This window comes from Poecilia mexicana, unplaced genomic scaffold, assembly GCF_051168715.1.
Source record: "Poecilia mexicana isolate PSO_F unplaced genomic scaffold, ASM5116871v1 scaffold_15, whole genome shotgun sequence".
NCBI lineage: Eukaryota > Metazoa > Chordata > Actinopteri > Cyprinodontiformes > Poeciliidae > Poecilia > Poecilia mexicana.
In genome coordinates, this window is record NW_028263384.1 from 17,250,202 (window position 1) to 17,273,761 (window position 23,560).

General features: G+C 36.7%; 1 protein-coding gene across 1 annotated transcript in view; it reads left to right on the forward strand.

Moving 5' to 3' along the window:
- hpse2 (heparanase 2) overlaps nt 1-22,472 on the forward strand; it is a 60,387-nt gene extending 37,915 nt beyond the window's left edge. The window contains exons 5-10 of the mRNA XM_088013449.1: nt 1,368-1,539; nt 13,587-13,680; nt 14,441-14,547; nt 14,663-14,777; nt 17,990-18,135; nt 20,967-22,472. Of these exons, the coding sequence (XP_087869575.1) occupies nt 1,368-1,539; nt 13,587-13,680; nt 14,441-14,547; nt 14,663-14,777; nt 17,990-18,135; nt 20,967-21,195 (863 nt within the window). The 3' untranslated portion in view covers nt 21,196-22,472. The remainder of the gene's footprint in view (nt 1-1,367; nt 1,540-13,586; nt 13,681-14,440; nt 14,548-14,662; nt 14,778-17,989; nt 18,136-20,966) is intronic.
- Nucleotides 22,473-23,560: the final 1,088 nt, after the last annotated feature.

A 23,560-nucleotide genomic window follows, 5' to 3' on the forward strand; every position in this document is an offset into this window, starting at 1 on the left:
ACAAGCTTGTTCAAATGATTTTCTCAGAGGGCTGAATACATATATCATACTTTTCAGACTTTTATTTGCAAGATACTTTAAAATGATGTATAATTTTTCTTTCATATTACAGCTCTTCACTGCTTCCTGTTAGTCTATCAATAAAGCTCATGTCAGTCAGGAACTGTGGACAAAGTTTAAGGGAAGGCAACATTTTTGCAAAATACTGAGATTTTAGATTAGGAAGCTTGAAGAAGTCGACTGCAGAAGATTTGTATTTTTGTTTATCTGCACTCATAGTGTGGGTGGATTTAAGATCTCTCGGTTGCTTCTGTCAGGATCGACTCGTGGAGTTAGGATCAGGTATCTTTAGGAGATATCCCATCTGTCGCCAGGCTCCTTGGTCTTTGAATGGTTTGGGATTTCTGAGCTCGGGCTGTGTTTGGAGTTCCTGTCAGGAAGAAAAATGAATGAGGGTCAGTTGCCTGTTAGTAGAGATAAAAATCTAAAGCTTAAATTTGTTCTTCTAAATCTTACATGCCATGAAAAGAGAACTCTCTTTTGTCTATGACACTGTTCCTTTCAACAAAGCGATAAAACTGACACAAGTTAAGCTTCATATATTTTTGTCTTTTTTATATCCAAACACTTTAATATTCAGAAAACACTAAACACATACTATGACAAAGGTTAAAAAGGCACTTCTAATGCATCATTTAAACACAAAAAGATTAGTTTCATTACGCTAACACATTTTTTACTTTGTAGCAGCTTATGGGTAAACATTCTGGTTCATTGAAGGATAACAGGAGAAATGTTTTACGGCTGTATGACTCATATTTCTTTATCAAATTCATAAGCTACGAATCTCTGGATAGGAACTTCTATTTGAGCCGGAGCCGTGAAGTATCATGCAAAATCCATTCATCTAAACGTTTAGAAAATTTTAGTGAGGACTTGAACCGTAGCGAAAGCAATAATTTCAAGCAAGTCATCCACGCAGCACAGACACTGAGGCAAATTTATAGGGGTTGAATGAAAGGCAAAGAATTATCTGAGCGATTAAACAGCAGTAGGTCTGCAAAAGCTTAGCGTTCCTCCTTTTTGGGCAAACCGTTTCCTTCGGTCTTTGTTTTAATGAATGTGCAAGGCCACCATGTGTGCTCGGCCTATTCCCCTGACACTGCATCCATCGGTCTACATTACGGCGAATTGCCCAATTACCTCTCTTCAACCCCACTTTTTTTTTTTTTTTTTTTTTTTTTTACTGGCAGTTGGATACTCTAAGATAGCAAGATCTGACTACAACAACAATATTCCCTGCCCCCCTCCCTACTGCTTCTTGTACAAACGCTGGCTCATTCTGCTCCATCTCCTCTTTTTTCCAGAGCCTAATGCCTACCGAAGCATGGTGGGTCGTGCGGTCAACAGCACCCAGTTGGCTCATGACCATGCCAAGTTGCGGACCCTCCTGCAGTCTGTACGCTACTACAACCGAGCTCACCTTTACGGCCCGAACGCTGGACGACCGCGGAAAAATGCAGTCCTCCTGCTGGATGGGTGAGTATAACTGGCCCAGATTCCTCTCCTTGTTAGGCTGTCCTGTTGGCGGGGAGGAAAGAGGAAACATAGTGGAAAGTATCTCACAGCCGTTTGAGACTTTATGGAGCTTCACTCATTTCGATACACCCCACCACCCCTCTCACACACACGCATACACGCTCACACACACACAGTAGACCTTAGTGTTTATGAATTTCCACTCTTTGGGTTTCAGGGTCTTAGCTCTACTTATACCATGTCAACCTAAATAAAGTGTCATCTGACTGATAATGTGAAGGCACAATATCCCACCTGCTGGCTTCAGCCAGAAGCAGCACCAGCTTTAGCTTCACACCGACTGCTTATTTAACAGCACCCTCCCAACTGCAGCCTGCAACAAGAAAATGTAAATAGACCGTCTTACTATTTATTAGAGGAAGAAAAGTTTGGTTTTTGTATTTTCTGTTTCCACTTGTTCAATAATATTTTCTTATCTAGAAAAAGTAAATTGAGAAGAAAATGTACTTGAGTGAAGATTTTGAAGCAATGAACTCTACTCCCATCAGGTCTACTCTAGCAGCACAATGTTATTGTTGCAATGATTATCTTTTTTGCTTTTTTCTCAGATCTTATAGGATTAACCTGCTTTCACTCAACTTTTTAGCAAACAGAAAGCTGAAGCGTAAAATGCACAGTGTTTACTTCCGATTTCAGTTCAGGTAATTCAAATAGCATTAGTTCACAACAAATTTCTGATATTTCTGAAGAGGAAGTGAATTAAATGTTTGCAGTTTTACTCTTTTCAGTGATATGTGAATTCCAGTTTCCTTGGGGTCTAAATATGATACAAAACTCATCCACTCCTCAAAATGATTAAGACAAGAGCACATGATGATGCTAAAGTGATGCTAAAAAACAGAAAGACGTACCTTCAACTATTCAGATGTATTTTTGACATCTAGGAAAAAGCTCTTCTGCCTGCCTCAACACACATTACAGTTCATTTTCTATAGATGTATTGATAAGTGATGTTTTAAAGCCTGTTATGAAGAGATCAATAAAAACAACACACACGCTGGTGAAGGTTCACAGATACTTTTATGTCTCTGTATTTCTCAGGAAGACACTATTTCTAACTGTTTGTTAAAGCACACATTTTGATAAAAAACAGAAAACATAATGTTACAAAAATAGCTATGCGAGTTTCCATCTTCTTTGTACTCAGGTTTCTAACATTATGTAAAGCATTAAGAGCTCCATAGTAGCTTCACTATGCCACAGTTTAAAAGATGCCTGCTCCTGTGTGCTTTACATGTGTTTTCTCCGTAATGTTTGAGCAAATTATTGAGCAGCGATCCAAACGTGCAGGTTAATTGTAGGATGTGATGAAGAACAGAGAGCCGGAGTATTTGTGGGTCACTGGTGTCATATTTAACAAGCGACATTTCTTGTCTGGTTGACACTGTTACGAGGCGGGCAGCTCTAGTGTTTGACATCCCGTGCACTCTCCTGCTTTTAGCAAATAAGATTAATTTGATTCTGAACGACCCAACAGTCCAAATATCAGATCTGCAAGACTAAACAAGACACAGTGGTGAAAGTTGTGTTTTAGTGACAAGATGTTTGGAGACACATCTCAAGGTATGTCTGGTGTGTTTTCAAGCCCCAAATATGGAGTGATTTGGTTCAGGTGAAAACGCGCACAGATGCAAAGCCTCAGATGGAGTAAGGCAGATAGCAGGAGGAGCTTTGTTTATGTCAGTTTGCAGGATAAGTATTTCAGAGAAGTAGAAATGGTTCACAATATATTTAAACATTTTAAAAGATCTCATTGCTGTTGTGAGTTAAAGCTTATTAATTAAAGCTATTAAGAAGCTTTAATTAATAAACAGAGGTCAGCTTAACTTGAACCCTGATATAAGATTAATGTCCATGAAAAGTCCTTGTAAACCTCAAACTGGAACTGCAGGTTTAAAAGGTGTTTCTAAATCTCTTTGCCAAATAAGTTGCTCATCTTGTATGAAGCTATGAAAATTGCCTTTAATACTAATAACAAATTATCTTTCGGATTTCAACATGATCAAGAGCATGAACTGAACGATTGTTTTGATTTCTCAGGAGAAAAGTAAACCAGTTTTGTTGTGGACTTCAGTTTTTGCGCTTCACTTGAGCAGTTATATTGGTTAGTATTTGTGTCACTGTGACCAAACAGCTCAGTCTTTGTCTCGGCTGACCGTAAAGACTTTCTGCATAAAGACAGTTGTTTTTTTTCCTACTTGGAGAGCTGCAATTGAGGCTCTCTCTTAATTGTGTTGCTTTCAAAACAGATGTTGAACTTTTGCTTCACTGTGCTTAAAAGTCAAGTTCATGCAAAGACACAATGAAATTAAAATGTGGGAAACCATTGCTGATTAAGAGAGCAGTCAAATAAATGTCCAGGAGGATTCACAAACTCTGCAGCTCATAAAATTTGTACTGTTTTTAGATTAGAGAAAATACACAAATTAACATTAGTACACCCATTGTGAATGCGTGTGTGTTTTATTTTAACCATTGAATCTATGCGTATTGCGATCTCAGTTCTGTTATAGTTTCAAAAATGAAACTATTATATCAGAGTAGTAGATAATAGTTTTGAGTAAATTATCTTTGATTTAAATAACGAGTAGCTTCTCTATATTAAATAACCAACTAAAGAATGTGTGTGCGAATTTCTGCATTAATTATAAAAAATTAAAAAAAACATTGTTTGGCTTGTTAATTGAATATTTTTACCAAGCACTTATTTTCTATGCAGGTTAAAATAAAGATTTTTGATTCATTTTAGCCCAATTTGTAGACTATATTACATGACGTATGATCATATCACACATTATTTCATCCACCAGTTGAATGTAGTGTACCAATGTTTAATCATTTTTAGATTGATGCATGCTATACCTGTTACAATAAGAGATAAAATATTATGTAACTGTTTATTTTCTAAATTTCAGGTTCATGAAGAATGCCGGCTCAATTATAGATGCTGTTACGTGGCAACAGTAGGTATTTTACCCTTTTTATCTCTATTTTCTATTCAGTGAATGAAAAGATGAACAAAAAGGAAAAAAAAAACTACCTGGAGTCTTCTCAAGGAATGAACAACAAGCCAAATATTGCAACACTAAGTATTTTAAAAAGCCACTATAAACAGAAAAGAAGTCTGAAAGTGTTGAAAACAAATTCCACCTGCCATTAGTATGATCCACGTACAAATCTTTTCAAGCATTTTCTACCAGATAGTATTTGCCTCTACCTGAAGACATTAGAGACATTTCTTGAAAAACACACATTCACCTTGTGCTCAGGCAAACCGAAAGTGACTGTGAGAGCAGTCATCAAGGTGAAGGTCAAGTCTAATTAGTAAAAGTTGTAAGAAATGGAAGGTGGAGGGGCTGTCAGTAAGACTTGGAAAAACACCACCCACATGGTTAAAATCAAACCATATGCTCTGGTTCATTCCCTTTGTCTATTAGCCCGTTTTACACTCAAGGTCCAGATTCCAGTCAACCAGGCTGTGTGACAGAAACGCTGACCTCTATAAAAGAAGCCGACCTAACAAAAATCAAGCACACTCATTAACATGTCTACAGCTCAGGTTTTACACCACTGCAGCTGTCGGAAGTTGTTTTTAATCGGACATAGTAGGAGAGAAACTCAGTAGTCAACATGAACTGGATTAGAGAAAGAGTTGGACCTGTTCATCTTCACTTGAGAGTTTACTCGGAAGTGTTTCTTATGCTCTGAGTGATGAAACATCTTGAGCAGGGCAATTTTATTTGCATGGCGCATTTTGAGCAGCAAAGCAATTCAAATCACTTTATGTGATTAGAAGGAAAATAAAACAAACAAGCAAAAGATAAGGAATACAAGAAATATTACAATAAAGTGGGAAAGTAACAGAAAACAATGTCAGGTTGAAAAGCAGGTTACACTTTATGACGTTTCAGTTCCTTTTTAGAGGCAACTCTAAACGAACAAGTTTTAGCCCTGATTTAAAGGAACTCAGTGTTTCAGCAGATTTGCAGTTTTATGGAAGTTTGTTCCAGATTAAATAAGCATAAAAGTTAAATGTTGCTTCTCTGGAGATGCGGAATAGACCTGAACCAGAAGATCTGAGTTGTCCGGAAGATTGATACAGTAACGCCAGGTCTTTAATGTATTTTTACTTAAGCCATTCAGTGATGTATGAATTTTTGAGCTGAGCTGTTATGCTCTGCTTTTGTAGTTGTAGTGAGAACACATGCAGAGAAAATGTTAGTTTGTAGGCGATGTTGTACCCCAAAATTATTAAAAAAAACAAATTGTTTTGTCTTTGAAGGTTATTCTTTAGATATTTGAGAATCTTGACTCATAAAAAGGACAAAATGTAATCATTTTCTTTGTAATTTTTCTCTCTTAAGTTGGCCTGTATTTTCCTGTTTACTTGGTTTGATGTTATCAGAAAACACTTCTGTCATTATTTTTTCTAGAGCAGGACCTTTAAGTATAAATCAAGCAGATTTGTCACTTTGTCATAAGTTTAATTCTAAGCAAGTCAAAAAGTGAAGGCTTTCTGTTTTTAAATTGCAAAATACCTTTCAGAGGACCTAGAAAGACTTTAACATGCCAGGTTGGAGAAAAAAAAAACACTGAATAAATAACCCTTCCTGCTGCACTTCATTAAAAAGAGACATGCTGGGTTGGAAAAAAGTGGGAATCACCGCATGAACTAGAATGTTTGCTTATATTCTTTCAATAATCCTAGACCAGATTTTACAAGAAGTATGGCACAATTAACTAACCTGCAGAAGAAAACATCTACTTATTTAAATCTTTTTTCAATTATTTGCTCACATCAAATTAAAAATAAGAACATACTTATGGAAGCCATAAAACGGTGCGGTCATTTATTGCCATGCCTTGCAAAAGTAATTATTGTTTCAATCACCTTTTTCACATTTTTCATGTTACAACCACAAAATTTAATGTCTTTTTATTGCAATTTAATGGATTCAACCAAACTGGAACATTAAATGATACCTTTCTTTCAACATTATTTACAATTATAAAAGCTCATGTGTTCTCAAGTGTTCAACCCTCCTCTGCGCGCACGTCTTTTGAGATATAATTCCTGCTACAGTGTTTCAGAAATGAAACACCCTGAACATAGCTGGGTTGTTTTTTTTTATCATTCCTGAGATGCCAGTCTGACTTTTATTCAGAAACAAAACCATTGTAGAATTAAAAATACCTTTAAATTTAAATATACGGCTGGTATAAATGATTTTAAAGTAGTTTTATCTCCACCCATATTCCTATAAACTCTACTCAGATTCCCTGTCCCTGTGGACAAAACAGATCCCCAACTGAAAAATTTGAAGCAGATATCCATTAATGCTTTCTCCAAAGTCTTTAAAATATGTTTTAAACCCTTCAGAATAAGTCTGTCTTTGCCAGGACGGTGACTTTAGGTGCTGTACAGTTGGACCATACACTCTTTCCATTTTCTGACGATAGATTAAAGATTTCCACCACTTGGGATTCTGTTTCGTACCTTAACTATGTTTCAAACTTTCCACAACTTTATCCCTGTCTGTAGTGTTCTTTGGACTTCATGATTCTGTTTATCTAATGTTCTCAAAAAAACTTCACTCCCCTTTAAAATAGTGGTTTTTATACTGAGATTAAATTGTGAATTGATTTCACTTTATTTCATTTAGGAGCATCTAATATTTTTTTTTTTTTTCAAAACAGTCTTTTAGTTTTTGTTGGTCTATCACATGAAATACCACAATGTGTTTGTGTTTGTATGTGTAGCATGACAGCATATATATATAAAAAAAAAAGGTTAAAGGGAATGAAAACTTTTGCAGTGAATGTTTTGCTTATTTGCCCACTGTCTGGTAAGCAGTTTTTGTCTATTCCAAACTGTTGACACGGGTTGGGAATTGAACCTGGAAGTTTAGATATTTGAAATAACACTTCTTCAGCAGTGGTATTTGTATTACCCTAAAAGCAGCAGTGCTGGGCTGTCCCCTCGGTCCACGCTGACAAACCTCAGCAGCTACATGATAGATTGCCATGAAGCTTTTTACAAACACGTACAATCCCCAGAGGTTGAATCCTAGTGTTGGTTCCATTACTTTTCCTCCAACAGTGCCATGAGGTTGACATTTGTGGTTTTAGACTAACATATACTTCAATCAAACACTTAACTACACCCAGGCCCTCCAAGCACATATACAGTCAGCTCTCTTACCTACAGGGGTTGCTTCATGGTGAGAGATTTCTAACAGTCGAACGTGTGAGACCTGGCAGCTAGTTGTGAAAGTATGAGTGAGCAAAGCAAAGGAGACAAATTTACCCTTTTGCAGGAGAGTCGCTGTTTAGATGCCCCTGAGCAAAGCACATAATGTTAGCCTAACTGTTCCAGCTGTGCTTATTAGCAGCAAAAACATCTGTGTGAAGCAACCCTCTCACTTAATAAGAGGTGCACTAAAATGGACCATAGCCTTAAACATATAGTACTTCTTTTGCTTATCAAGTGAATCACAGCTCAAATTACACGTTTCTAAATGTCAACTGGATCCATTTGTCTGGTAAAGCGCTTTGAAATGAGATTGTTGTAAATCCTTGCTATAAAAATATATTGAATTGAATTAGATTGAAATGAATCACAAAAAATAACCACTTTCACTATTCGCTGTGGTTTAAAGTAAAAAAAAAAAAGAAAAAGAACAAAATGACCTGAGTTGCTTTACTTCTTGTAGACACGCTGCATCTTAGAGAGCTTTCACTTTTTTATTGCAAATGCACTATTAAAGAGATGGTAAAGAGTTGTGGCTTTTTAGCTCACAGAGAGGCTGTAAATTTCCTGGTGGTGTTCCTTTGGGAGGGGGGCATATATCCTTTTGTTGTTGGGTGATGATTCATTAAGCTGGTAATAAGCCTCAGCTGCACAGTGGTTCACAAGAGAACAGATCCTCCTCTCTGCGTATCCACTTTCCTAGTCACGTCAGGTGGATATTTCCTGATACAACTTGCAAGTAGATTGTTCACGATTGGTGAAGTGACCTAACGGAGTGGTCGCTTCACCACAGCAGGTAATTATAGTTTCTTTTTTTTTTCTTTTTTTACTTGCTGTTGTTGGCTGTTTATTGTTTAGCCCATGAGCTGAGCTTTACAGCCAGCTACTCTTCCTGAGCCCCATCATTAAAAACACATCATACAATAAATATTAAAATATATAACAGGTGATAAAATTTGCATATATATCAATATCATAATTAATTACAGTTCAAACAATTGCTTGCCTGTAAAGTTTGTATTATCTGGCGTGGAGGGTGTTCTAACATCACATTGGAGCTAAACAATCTTTACAACTATTCAACATTGGTACCTGTTTTAACAGGTGCTGGTGTAACATACTGCTACCATTAGTTTTATACGCTTCATTTCAGCTTTGAACACAAATCAGAGCAAAAACATCGACGGAGAGAAACTTAATTATATTTAAACCACTTTGCAACTAATTTGGCTGTATGATTTGAGTCATTGTTTGTTTGTAAGACCCATTTGTACCCACACTTTGACTTCTTGGCTGATGCTTTTGAGAACCTGATTCAATATTTCCGCATCATCTTATTTTCCACTGCCAGATATCTTGTAACGTATGCCAGTCCTACAAACCTCAGTCCACATGGTGCTGCCATCCCTGTACTTCACAGTCAGGATGATGTTCTCAGGCTTTCAAGCTTTTGTGTTTTTTTCTGCAAATAAAATAATAGTTATTATTATGCCCAGTCACTTGACATATCTCCAAAACTCAATGTTTTTTTGTTGTTGTGTTCATTTGCAAACATAATAGTTTTTCAAAGAAAGTAAAAATAAGAAACTGTAATAAAAACACTTCCAGCTGATCCAATAAAGGGAAATTACAACCTGATTTAATTTAAGATGGTGAGAAAATCTTTTTTTCTTTTTATACATTGTACAAGGATGTTCTGGTTTCAACTACGCTTCCATTTTTGGCTCCATTTTTTTTTTTCCATCCCTGTTTGCATCGTATCTGTTCCTGGGCCATATTTGTCTTTTAGGACAGCACTGGATTGTCAGTGATCCACCTTTGATGGCACTTTGGAGAGAGTTGTGGATTTTTGTCTGTAAACATTCAGATACAGTCGTGTTCACTGTTACATTTTAGTGAATGCCAACCAGTAGAATAGCACCACACAAGGATCTTTCTAAGTGCTGCAGAAACATAGAATTTGTCTTTGGTTCTCCTTCAACTGCCGCACTCAATAAACCTGCAATGATTTTGACATTTCTGGTTTTAAACACCAAGTCAAATGTTTTATGTCCTTTTTTTAATGCTATTTAATAACAACCATAAGTGTTAAGCTAAAACATGTCATCTTGAAATTTTAAAAACCAGTCACTTTTTTTTTTGTTTTGTTCACATGTATGATGGGAAATTTTTTTTCTCTGTGATCTGGCCTGAAGAATTATTGTGAGCGCTCTGGAAAGATGAAAGGATAGCCAAATAACTGGTATGACTTAATCCCTGCATTGTTTACAGTTTGAGGCCAGGAGCTTGGGGCCTTTCCAGTGCTATGAGGAAAATTTCAATGAGTCTAAGCTCGGATTGCAACACCGCCTCACCCTGCACGAACTAAATGCAGCTCTGTTCAAATTACTTTCACTCACCTGTTTGTCATTTCCACAGATTTTCCATGACAGGTTTTGTAGACATTTGACAAGATTTTATTGTCTTGTTGTCTTTGTACTTTGGCATTTAGGTTGAAATAGTTTCCCAGACCCTAATTATTTATTTATTTTTATATTTTTTTGGGGGGGGGGATAATTAAAACATTATACTGCTGAAATGAGCTGATCTTTCCATGAAATTATGAAAATCACATCCTCTTGACAGTAATGTTTTTCTAATTTATATTCAGTAAATACTTTTAAGGTGTAAACAAAAATTGAAACACACTTTGGATTTGGTGAATTGGACAGATGAAAAATACAATTAGCAATATATTTATGGCAAATTCCCATTGCTTTGCAAACTCACTTTTTAATATTCTGAATGCAATTTGAATTGCATTCAAATTTGATATAATAGTTAACAGAGTTGTGGATATTTATGAAGGAAAGAAAAAGCTTATGTATTGAAAGAGGGAAAAAAAAGCTGCTTAACCTTGCAATGATGCAGGAGTCTCTACCTGACCTGTGGATCTTTGCAACTCCTCCAGAGTTACCACAGGCTTCTTGATTGATGCTTCCCTGATCTTTCCGCTTAGGTAGAGAGACACTTCTTGACAGGAACTTTAGTTTAGCCAAGCTTTTTCCATTTTTGCTGGATGGTTTGACTTAAAATAAAAATAAGCAGACTCAGTTTAATAATTCACTTGACTTGTAAAAGCATCTACACTGGAGTCTATTTAAAGTTATCGGAGTAAATTTGATTTAGTAAAAATCCACTGCACACTTGTAACATTTTTGTGATAAATGTTGGAAAAAAAATACCCAGCTTTTTCTTTACTTCTACTTTTCCACTCCTATGTGTTGGTCTGTAGAATCCCAGCATAATGCATTGATATGAAGCTGTAATGTTACACAATGTGAAAAAAGTTTAATGCATTTGCTAGGCACTGTCTGTGCCGGTGTATCTTTATGGTAACTGAAACACGAACTACAGACTGTTCGTACGGCTCTCTTATTTTCTTTCTTTGAACTTTTGAGAGAGATTTTGGAATAGGATTTGGTCTGCCCGCAGGGAAATCTTACACAGATCTTTGACTCCAACTATCAACAAAATCCACTCTCATCATGGTCTTTTAACATCATTTTTCATTTTCCTTTTTTCTTACGTCTTTATCTGTTTGCATACGAGATCACCGCAGATGTCTTTCCGCATTGTTCATTCAGCAAAAGTCCAGCACTTCCAGTTTCTCCGCAGATGCAGTCCAGCGTTTTGACACGGAGCTGGACTGTCAAAGTGCTGCGGCAAAATTGACCGTGTCAGTTATGTCAGTGTCTGTTTATAGCAGCGAAGCTAACTGACATGTTACCATAACAATTTTAGGCCAATGAAAATGAGACCTCTTAGATTAGATTTTAAAGTGCTGCATCTGTGAGGTTGTGTAGTCTTTGCAGTTAAAACGTCACTGGTCAACCTTGTGAAATTTGTTTTTATGCCACGCTACACCAAACATGAAGAGCCAGCTAGAGGAATAAGCAGATCATGTTGCAGCCCTCAGGCCCCCTGCTGTGTCGGGGGACCTGCAGTTCACTTAAAACTGTGGACAGGCTGACTGATTATGAAGGGCAAGCACTGCCACAATTCAATACATAAATCAATAAGTTATGTGTGTTTGTACATGTATGTCTTCATTCAAATAACATTAGAAAATAAATTATCTAAACTCAATTCACCAATTATTATTGAAAAGATTAAAAATGTTACTCTATCTATTAAGATGTGATTTAGTTATTTCAGCATTTTATTGATGTTTCAATGGTTTCTGCGCATTATTATTACAAAACAATGTATGCAGTCGTGATAAATTTGATTATACACCACTCGCCTGACTTTAGCAGTGTTGTCCATACTCATTAATGGACACTATACTTTTTAGGAGCAATAGTGATCATTTAAAATATAATTAAATCATAAAATATTTTCTTAAATCCATCAGTGTGTAATTCAAATTAGAAACAAATATAGGGAAAACAATTAAAGATGAAAGGATAATTAAATATGTCCAGGAATAAAAATAATTATTATATAAACTGGAGTTTCTCCCAGCTAATTTCAGTGGGTGCGGCAAAAATGACTAATGTCATGGTTGATTTTAAGTGCTGGTTAACCAGTCAGTTTGTTATTGTTGTTAAATTGTATTCATCCTAAGGTATGTATTTATTTATTGTCTTTTGGTGGAAAATTCTGGACTAATTGTATGTATCCTAATTGTGTTTGAATTAACAGACATATACATATTTAAGTAACATTTCTTACTTTATTTATTGATTGCGACACCTATGTAATACACTGCAAATGTATATATTGTATGAATGTGTTGACACCAAAATTATTCATTATGAAAGTTAAGCTGACAGTCATTATTTGTTGCTACTTATTAAATAAAAAATCAATTAAGTTTATTTGTATAGCACAGTTCAGCAAAGTGCTTTACATCATGAAAACACAAAAATGCAAAGTCATTAACGCGTAATTAATTTATTTGTTTGTGTTGCAAAGTTAACTTTTAAAACATGAAATAGTGTTTCCAATGATTTTCTTTCACAGCTCTGTATTATTTTTATTAAACTCCAGATTAATTTTGGCATCAAACTCTTCTATGGCAACAGTTTTGTTATGTCAGATATCGATGCAAATCAATTTTATCTTTAAGATATAATTAGTAAAACGTAAAATGTCTTAAAAGAGTTTTTAACTCTGTTATTTACTGATCATTAATCTTAAGTGACTGAGCAAAAGAGAAGTAAAGTAATCTTCCCTGACACTTTACAGCAGCCAGACCCACCTTGCTGTTTGGCCAAGTGACATGCACGGTGTGAAAATGATTATATGGATACAAAATGTGCAAAAGACACATCAGAGGCATTGTGGTGGGTTTACCTGAACGTGGATTCCTAGATTAAATTTTCCCCAGGGCCCGAGGCAACCCTGGGCCAGCTCTGCTAAATCACAATACCAAGTTATCTGTCTTTCTTGTTGTTAATTAAGCTTGTTATAGACATATTTTTGATGACTTGAATTTTTCTCAATAAATGTTTATAATCAAAAAGCTGAAAATTTGATCACCTTCCTTTACATAGTATAACGTTATTTAACACAATTTGGTATGATAATTGTGGAAATGAAGAGGATTGACACCAGAACCATGTTAAATAATCAATGATGGATTTAATTTAATAGTTAAATAGTTTTTAGGGTAGTAAAAATACGATTCAAAATAGATTCATTATTTTCTGAGTGTGTTTCTTTGATTGTGTTTTTTCTGTTTCTCGTCCAGTTATTTCATGGATGGCAGAGTAAAAAAAGCAGAGGACTTCCTAAAGACTCGTCTTTTGGACACACTGACAGAACAGATTGCTAAAGTCACCAAGGTACCAATGTTTCCTTTAAAATCCTAAATAATTATTGTGGATTACATTTTCTTTGTATATGTAGTGTAAAACTCTATGACGAACTTCATTTTTCGAAACCCAAAATTATACATCTGTATTTTATTTGATCTTTTTTTTTTGCATTTTATGCAAAATGCATTTTTTTGTATGTTTCAAAGATTCACGAATATTTTCTTTAGTCAACTTCTAATTTCTGTAAGATAGATTTGCAGACCATGTCGAGGAGAAGATATGAAAAGATAATTCAATTTATTTATAAAACACCTTTTCTATTCCTTTGGAAAAGCTAGTGTCAACATGAGCCTCTGCACCAAATGTACTGATTTACAAAAGAGAAACAGCTCAGAGCCTGAGGGAAATGAAGCAACCATTCCCAGCACCAACATTCATAACAGAGGCAGGTTTTCCATTATGGATCTCAATCTGGACCACATTTCAGCATCTAAGAGCTGGAAGGATAAATTATGTTTCTTGGCATATTGTATTATAGAATAGAATAGAATAATACACCCCTGGTGAATTTGTATAAAGTTTTATTAACGTGCATTAAAGTAAAAATTACTTGGGTTTTATTACGCCACTTATTCGTTTTTACAAGTCTCTTTTACTTAACTTTAACTTGTTCTTTTACTCTGAACATGGTTAACTTCTTTTTTCGGATAACTATCGATGCTTTGCGATTTCACAGCAAGACCTCAACATTTGTGGTGTTCACCTGCATTTTGTCGGCTCTTTACAGGTTGTTAACACACACACTCCGGGGAAGAAGGTGTGGCTGGGTGGACTTGGACCTGCGTGGGCCGGCGGCATCAACAATCTCTCTGAGACGTACGCCGCAAGCTTTCTGTAAGTGGCATAATACAAAAAATTAATTAATATTTAGATTTGATTTGATTTTCATTTAGTGCATTTTATTTTCCAACTCACTTCCTAATATTCCTGTAATTTCCGCCCATTCCAGGTGGATGAACTCGTTGGGTGTGGCCGCTGTGCAGGGCATTGATGTGGTTTTGCGGCACTCGTTCTTTGACTATGGATACACATATCTTGTGGATCAGAACTTTAACCCTTTACCTGTAAGTTTGTTTCAGCTACACAAGGATTAAACATAATGCGCACTGTTTGGCCTTTCATCACAACAACAGGAGCTGACCAAGCTGATCCCAGCAGGCTCTGAAATGTTCCTGGGCAAAGCCCAGTACTTCGATAGCACCTCTGGCTCTTTCCCGTGGGAGCTATTAGCTGAGATGAAAGGCGTTTAGTGGCGATGAGTGGTCAGACGCAGGGGCAAAATGCCATGTAACCTAAGCCCTTTATCAGGAGCTCAGGACAGTGTCAGCGCTCCCCTCTGCCTTCATCGTAACTGTGTGCCTCTCTGTGTGGGACAGGCGGCCGCTGAGAGATCTGGAACATGAGACTCTGATATGCAGGGAGTTGGTCAAATAGCCTGCAACACTGTGTGGAGCTGAGGCAAGTTTTACTGTGGTCCGGCCATGCAGGAAGAAAAATACACTAAACGTCTACGGCAGGTGTCTTTGAAATGAGTCATTTTTACATCTTAGGATAAAACAAATCTATATTTATTTGCAAGCTATACAAAATATATCGTCTTCAAATCTTAGCTTAAACAATGATAAAAAAAAATCTGATGGATTGACAATCTTTGTCAACTGTTTTTTTTTTTTTTTGCTTTTGTCCTTAAAATCTTTATTGGAAATACCAAAAAGCCCTTTAAAATTGCAGATGGTATTTTCTATCTGTTAAATTTGACTTATGTTTGACAGCTCAAGCAGCAGTCTGCTTACTTTCCTCTAACTAAGATGTATCAATCAATCAAGATGGCCTCATTTTGCTTTGCTTCTTGTTTCCATTATTTTTCTGGGAATGCTGAGCTCCCGCTAGGATCACAATGCTTTTAACATTGCTGGATGTCTGATGGCTGTGCAGGCCTACCTGCTGAGAGAATTCACTGCAGGGCCAACCTGTCCTCTGCAGGGAAAATTTATGACTTGGCCCCTTCCCCTATAGGATGACTCCACCATTGATAGATTCTACTCAGAGCCCCCAGCCCATTAAAGGACTGAACACCTTCATCTTTTTTCCACACTTTCCTCCCCGCTCTCTCTCTCTCCTCCTCTTTTCTTGTTCACATCCTTCTGTCTCAATCATACTCCCTTTTCCTGTTTTCTTTGTTGTTTTTCCTCCTCGTGACTTGGCTATCTGTCTCCAGAGGTGGGTGGTAAGGTCTTTTTGCAGAGTGATGATGATCTAAGTTAAATTCCTTAAGGAGCAGACATCTGCTGTATCGGAGAACATATTGCTCCTGTGTGAAAAGTGGAGACAATATTGACTTTACAGTCAAAAGCAGGGAGGTGAAGGAATATGGCTGGCCTTTATAAAAGTACTCCTATCTAATTTTAATTTAAAATGTCTGAAATGATCGCGAATGTATTTTTTTTTTAAAATCTATTTTAGAACGATGGCATTATTTAATGAAGGGATAATCTAAAACATTATAAAGTCTGATAGCAAATGCCCACATGGCTCTGAAATAGTCTGTTTTTCTTTCAGTCATTAAATTAAGATAGACTTTCTCCCACCTCACCACGGTTAGCAATACAAAGTGCAACAACTTTTACTTAATGAGCGACATCATGTTCACGCCTTCAGCTGATATTACGTTGCTATCTGCAGTAAGGCTTTTCTTGTTTAGAGCTTTTGGTGCAGCTTTCGCCGTGCCCACGCTGTTGCTTTCTCTCAGCTTGGTTTAAATTGTGTTTTGACTGGATTGCTTCGTGCTGGCTGCTCCTGCTCTTAATGTTTGTCTTTCTGTCTATCTGCGACGGGGAGAGTCTGGGGAAGACTGGGAGACGGCAGGCAGTTGGACAAGAAAACAGCCAAACAGGCAAAATAAAAAGATCCAGCACCATGGAAAATATTTGTCACAACAATATCTTAATCGTGTTAAATCTATCACTGTTTTGTCTGACAATTAAGAGCAGGCGTGTACTAAAATTATTCAATCTCCGGCTGTTTTTGTTTTTTTGTTTTTTGGGGGGGGGGGTTTTGTGAAACAATTTTGAAAATAAAACGAAAGCATAAAGTCTCCATTACACATGATGTAATTACGATGGATCATAGCTCTGACCGAGTATTCATCTATCAGTCCCTCTGGCCACTGTCAACAATATCCCGCTCTATACTGTGCTCTGCTTCTTCGATGCCTTGGCAGCAAATTAAGTTAAAGTCTGCGTGGAAAAAAGAAGCCCTTAAATGTTGCCATATGCAGGATTGCATGGGAACTTCCTGAGGAGCACATGTTGTTCTGAATCTCTTGAAGAGGTGTTGAGTCTGTGTAGTCTGTAGAGTGAGGCACAGTATGGTGAACTTCTTAAGGATAACGCGAAACAGCAATTTATGATGCACCACAATAGTTTGTAAAAATGTGGTATTTAAGGCATAGCTGTTGTTTGGGCTTTACTTTTCATGTTGACTCTTCACATGTAGATGCTTTTCACTTGAAGTATTCATTGTCACTTAACCAAAAACCAAGGCTTTCTACACGATTACCAGAATTTCCTGGTAACCTGTCTGGGTTACCAGGAAATTAAGGCAACATTTTTTTTTTATTTCTTCTGACAGAGTTTGGCAGTTGCAGCTCATTTGTACATAAAATCACAGTATAAAGATCCGCCAATCAGAGTTCTTCAGATTTGGTAAAGTTTTGACTGGCCGACACTGATTTATCTGATTCAATGTTTTTCTTTAAAAACTACAATAAAAGAGCTGAATTCAAACATTCTGTGAGGCTTCTTGTTGTGATTGGTCTCTAATTATTTTTAAAGAATCATTTTTATATTGTTATATTTAGTTTTAAAATAAACCAAAATAATTACAGAGCTGATGCTTTAAACTAGAGGTGAGTCGAGCTGAAAGTTGTTTGATTCTATAGTCACCAGCTGGTTTCTCTGTGCATCTCTATTAAAATAAACAGAACTTACTGTGATCTGATGCAACATATGCAAACTCTGAAGACCCATAACGTGTTGTAAAAGTAAAAACAAAAGGCAGATAAGCTTTACAATGAACATGAGGTTTCAATCTAAAACTTGAACTAGTGTTTCTAGTTACCTCAAAGCTGACAAAGTATTCTAGTAAGACAGCTTTATGTTTTGAAAAGTGCTGGATGGTTGTTGGTGGATGCCTGCTTGTGTTTCTAAAATAATTTTTTGCAAAATAAAGCTAATTGTGTGCTTCTCTTTGTGTCTTACTGACCTGGCTCCTACAGGACTACTGGTTTTCTCTGGTCTTCAAGCGTCTGGTTGGTCCGAGGGTTTTAGCTGTCCGGGTAGCTGGACTCCAGAGGAAGCCCCAGCCAGGGCGAGTCATCCGGGACAAGCTACGTATCTATGCCCACTGTACGAGCTACTACAAGTATGTACCAGAATTCATTTGCATCAAGGCCTGACAGCTTTTTTTTGTTGTTTTGTTTTAATTCTGAGACTGTAACCTTTTGCAAAAATACAGCAATGCGTTGGGAATGTCCTTGAAGCTTTAGAACAAAGCAGAGTTTTGCAGTTAAAACGACCCCCAATGTCACTGTGCAAATACCCGAGGCTTATTGTCTGGTGGGGAAGAACAAAATCTCCTTTTCGCCCATTTGGCGTCCCATAAATAAGCAGTTCGTGGACACCCGCTCTTTCACAGCTCGGAGCCTATAAAACTTAACGGGTATCACTTATCAGGTGTGTGGGTTCTGTCTCCCTGTCGTCAAAGAGCCGCTGAAAGGTGTGCTAAGCCTTCATCCCGTCTCGGATTGGCTGGAGGGGGATATTTGAGGGGGTGGGGGGAGGGACAATAAGGCCGTCTGTGCAGGGAGGAGATGAAGAGTGGCCATGGCCTGTTCAAGGTTATCGTCTAACCCAGGCCAGAGGCTGTCAGCACCGGGCTAGACTTACTCTATGGCCTTACTCTAGACATAGCTCACTTAGAGTTTGGAGCATCTCAGGTAGAAATAGGTTACTGTTACTCGGATAGAAGGACGATTACAAGTGCAGGCGGTTTATTATAAATAGCGTGTGTGAACAATTCTGACAGTTTTCAATTGGTTTGGTAGCTTGGGAGTGGAACGATGTTGTTATGTGCACAAGTTCAGGACTCGTTTACTCGTGGCCAAACATTTAGGACTGAAAACTCTCCCTTTCACATCCAAAACCACTTTAGCTTCCAATATTTCTGCCACTTTGTGGTTGTACACAGTCAGCGTGTGGAGAAACCCTTGTTGTCTTGGTGGTTTGGCTGTACTGTAAATGTGTCCAGCCAGTGAGTGGATTGAAAAGTTTCTTCATCTTAGATGTTTGACTTCTTCTGCCCTTTTACCTCCCCTTAGTGGTTTGTGTGGCATTTTTATTTTTATTTTTTTCCGTCTTTCTACTGACGCGCAGACATCAAACAGAAAATGAGTTTATGTTTCTGGTTTGGTTCCTCATTGCTTGGGCCTAAGAGATCATTATCAATTTCTCCATCTAACCGTCGGGTCCATCACTCTCTGCCCTGCTCCACGTTTCTTAGAAACGAGACTTTGAGAGCTTAACCCAGAGCCAGACACGCTGAGTTCCCAGCTCCAGTGCAGTCTTTTATTCTGTCTTCTGGTAAATATATACTGAATGCTTGCTGTCTTGCAGGGTGATGAAATAAATGGTTCGCTCTGTGCCCAAAAGAAAGATAAACATTAAGCCAAAAACAAGTCTGCTGTAAGGATATGAGATTTTTTTTTTTTTTCTTTTAGGGAAGAGTTATAACCACCAGACTATTTAGCCTTGACCCTGAACACCACGGCTGACATGTGGTATTCACTACAGCTGTGTTGTCTTTGTCCTCATATCTGGGCCCTTATAAGATTTTATCATGTTTGTTTTATCTGTCTCGCTTACTTATTTACCTTTAGCTAATATTCCTATCAAATTGTGTCCCTAGAGCAGGACTTAAACAGTGTTGTCTGTGAAACTCAAGAATTGTTGTCCTTTTTGTTAGATCAGCCTCCATTTGACCCAGAACCAGACAAAAAGCAGGTTTTAATATTAGACACTGTCCAAGCTGATTATGCATTATTGTACTGAAATGTTAAAGATATCAAAGTTAGTGTAGTGAATGCAAAATGTGGAGTGGAAACCAGATATTCACTTGCACTTTGTCAAAAGACTTTTTTGCAGCTTGACGCAAAATTAGGGCAACTTATTCTTACTTTTCTTTCTTCTTTAGATCAGATAGAATTTCCAAAATTATTTTTGTTTGTTTAAGGCCTTTATTATGACAGAGATAATATTTTGGAGATTTTTTTTTTAAACACTTTCTTCAAAGTCAGAAGATTACATATGTTAACTCATCTATGCCTTTTAACTATTTTGGGGAAATCCCTGACGATGATGTCATGGCTTTGTAGCTTCTGGTAGGTTGATTCGCAGCTTTGGAGTGGAAAAGAAGCAAAACACAGATTTTTGGTCAACAACTCAAACTCAGATTACAGTTTGTAAACAATAGCAGCCACCATTATCATCACTGAAGTATGATGATAACATTGTGCCATCAGTCTGGAAATTCAATCTTGAGCACAAATTTGTCTGTCAAATGACAGATAATCCATAGCGTGCAGTCAAATTAGTTACCAAACTAATAACGAAATGAATGTTTTGGATCACAAAGACCTGATCTCAGTCCCATAGGAAACTTGTGGGCAGAGCAGAAAAGTTATGTCTGAGCAAGGTGGCCTACAAACTATCAGATCTGTCAGGAGAAATGCGCCAAGTTCTCCACAAGCGCTTGTGATTTGTGGAAAAATACTAAAAATGTAATAAAAGTAATAAAACAATATAAATATATGTCAGTTAGCTCACAGACATGTTTTACTAACTGACCAAAAACAGAAAAGGTTTAGTCTGATTTGATGTCAGACGGTGAGAAAACAAGGTAACGTGTCCTTTCATATGGCGTATGTAAATATCTGGTTTCCTCTCCATATGTTAAACATTACCTTTCTCTCTGTATTTTCTGAAAGTTTTTTTTTTTGATCCAGATGAGATAAATGAGTTGTGCTTTTAATCTATAACTTCATGATAAAAATATCAAAGACTTCCCTCTCTTTGTATGTATCATTACTAATAGAAAGTCTAATTCATAACGGCATTGTAATATAGAAAATCCTCGGTAGCAGATGTGAAGAGGAGTATGTTTTATTTCATGCTGTGCTTTATCCTTTGTGGGATCAGTCCTAACTACATGAGAGGCTCCATTACGATCTACATCATCAATCTCCATCGGTCGAGGAAGAAAATCAAGCTAGCAGGGACGTTACGGAACAGGACCGTCCATCAGTACCTACTCCAACCCCACGGCGAGGGTGGACTCAGAGCCAGGTTGAAATTTGCCTATTTCTTTGTTTCTATTTATTTAAAAAAAAAAAAAAAAACAGCTAATTATTTACCCCTAATGATGTGATTTCAGGTTATGATCATAAAAGGTAATTATTTTGTGCAGTGGCCTAAAGGGCATGGAGCTGAGGAGTCAGGAATATTGGAATTTTATAAGCAGTTTTTATAAGGTGCTAAACACAGACCCTTTACAAAGCTGCATTAAATTAATTTAGTTTTAAGACCATAGGTTGTGCTGAGCCAGCATGCTGGGTGAATTGCGTACCACAAAACATGAAAATACACATCTAGATTCCCGTTTTTTGGTTTGGTTTTTTTTCCTTCTGCTCTCTATCAGTTGTCTTCTGTTGGGGCTTTAATGGTATTACACGGAAATGTTCCCAGTACATATCCATTCACAAGGTTAAATAAAGTTCAGTTCGGATTATTTATGCAGCACCGACCGACAACAAAAGTAATCTCAGGATAGGTACGGAGAAAGTTCAATTCAAATATACCGAGGGAATCCTTTTAAATCCTGCCATAATCCAGTTCAGTTATTCCAGTGTGTTTTTAATCTGTTTTCCTTCTCGTTTTCCAACTTAAATACAATCATACATTCTTCATTTAACTGCTGTCTGTTTAACCTCCCACTGCTGATTTGGTCTTTTTTTTTAATCTATGATTTATTTTCAGTTAGTGTAATAACCCCACATAATTCTAATTTCCTCAAAATGTTTCTTGAAATAAAATCGTTATAGTTTTAGTCTCATGCTGTCTCCCCTAAATCACCTGGTCTGTTGTTTTTTTTTTTACTTTGATTTAAGCCCAAAATCCTGGGATAACAGCCTAATGACTCACAACTGTGGATGTGTGAGATTGTCTTTGAAGCATACGATACCTGCATATGGCCTTAATGGAGGCTGACACATAAACCTGGAGAACAGCGTAATTATGAAGGATGTTTTTAGTGTTTGAACAGGATCGTAAGGCAATTAAAAGGCGAGGCAGCTAATGATGCCCCATTATCTGTCCTTAAAGTGCTCTCTTTTACCACAGGCACTGCATGAGAATTTAATGATCAATTCAACAGCACCAGATGTCTATAAATTTGCCTTTGTGGGACTTTTTAAAGTGTTTAGACTAATGCATGTCGAGGGGCAACTTTGAGCAGGTCAGTTCAACTTGTAAATTCTCATTGGAGGGCATAATTTTATTTGAAATTTTATTTAATTTGTTTGGTTCTTGTAAAAATTACCTCCAGACCGCCAGTTTTTTTTATTTTTTATATTGCATTATAAACTTTACAACGTCAGTAACTGAACCACATTTAAGAAAAGCTTTGATTTTTTAAAACTAACAATGCTGTGAACTAAAGAAACACTGCTTCAGAAAAAAAAATCTGCAAATAAAGCTAATTCTAAATGATGTAGTTAATGTTTTATAGATAAACATACATTATGAGTAAACACAAAACCTTACCTGATTGCTGTTGGATTGTTGGAATTCAATAAATGGTTTTACTTTAATTTATTGAATGCTATGTTCTCTAGTTTACAAGAATGCATAACAAATATCATAAAATGTTATGGCAAGTAAACATCAGACATTCAAGTGAGACTGTCTGATTAAACTCTTTTAAGTTTAAATCAGACAGAATAAACAGTTTTTATCCTGACACTACAAAGAGTACTCATAATCTAAAGTACTTAAAATGTTTACCAAATGCCATTTTTATAGGACAACATAGAAAAATACATTTTAACAAATTTTTAGGGTTTTTCTTTTTTTTTTTTTTTCTAAAATTAAATGTTTATTTTGGTGCTGATTTTGTAATCCACAACATTTTTTAAGCTACTTATGCCAAGTAGTTAATAAAATGATCTGCTATTGAAACTTTTAGGTTTTATCTGCGCTACTGCGCTGCAAAATTGTAACAGCAGCGCCCCCAAGTGTTTAATTTTTGGAATCAGCGTTTCAACCAAAAGTTGATGCAATTCATCTTCCTCTTTAGCCTTTCACATACATTTTACAATCTGTGGTATTATGTGTCAGAAAGCAGCTGGGAAAGGCTTACAAAACCATGCCTGATGACCCTCAGATGGCTGAGGAAACACTCACACTACATACCAAACAACGGAGATCACTCATTTAACGGCTGCAGTGTGCTGCACGACTAATCCTTATTTTTAAAGGCTGCACTCTTCAACAGAAAAAAAAAAAAAAGCAAATATTATTCTGTCAAACTGTAAAGGTTCAAATATAAAAGACCATTTGATTTTTATTGATTCCCCTAAATGCACCCAGTGTCACACTGTAAGGTGTGAGTTTGTTTATAGCGCTGATCGTGGCCTTAATGTCTGATGTGATATTTAAATTTTCTGGAAAGATGAATTTTGCATTTTGGTTAGCTGTAAAATGAAGTAGAATAAAATCCTAAAATATATAACTGT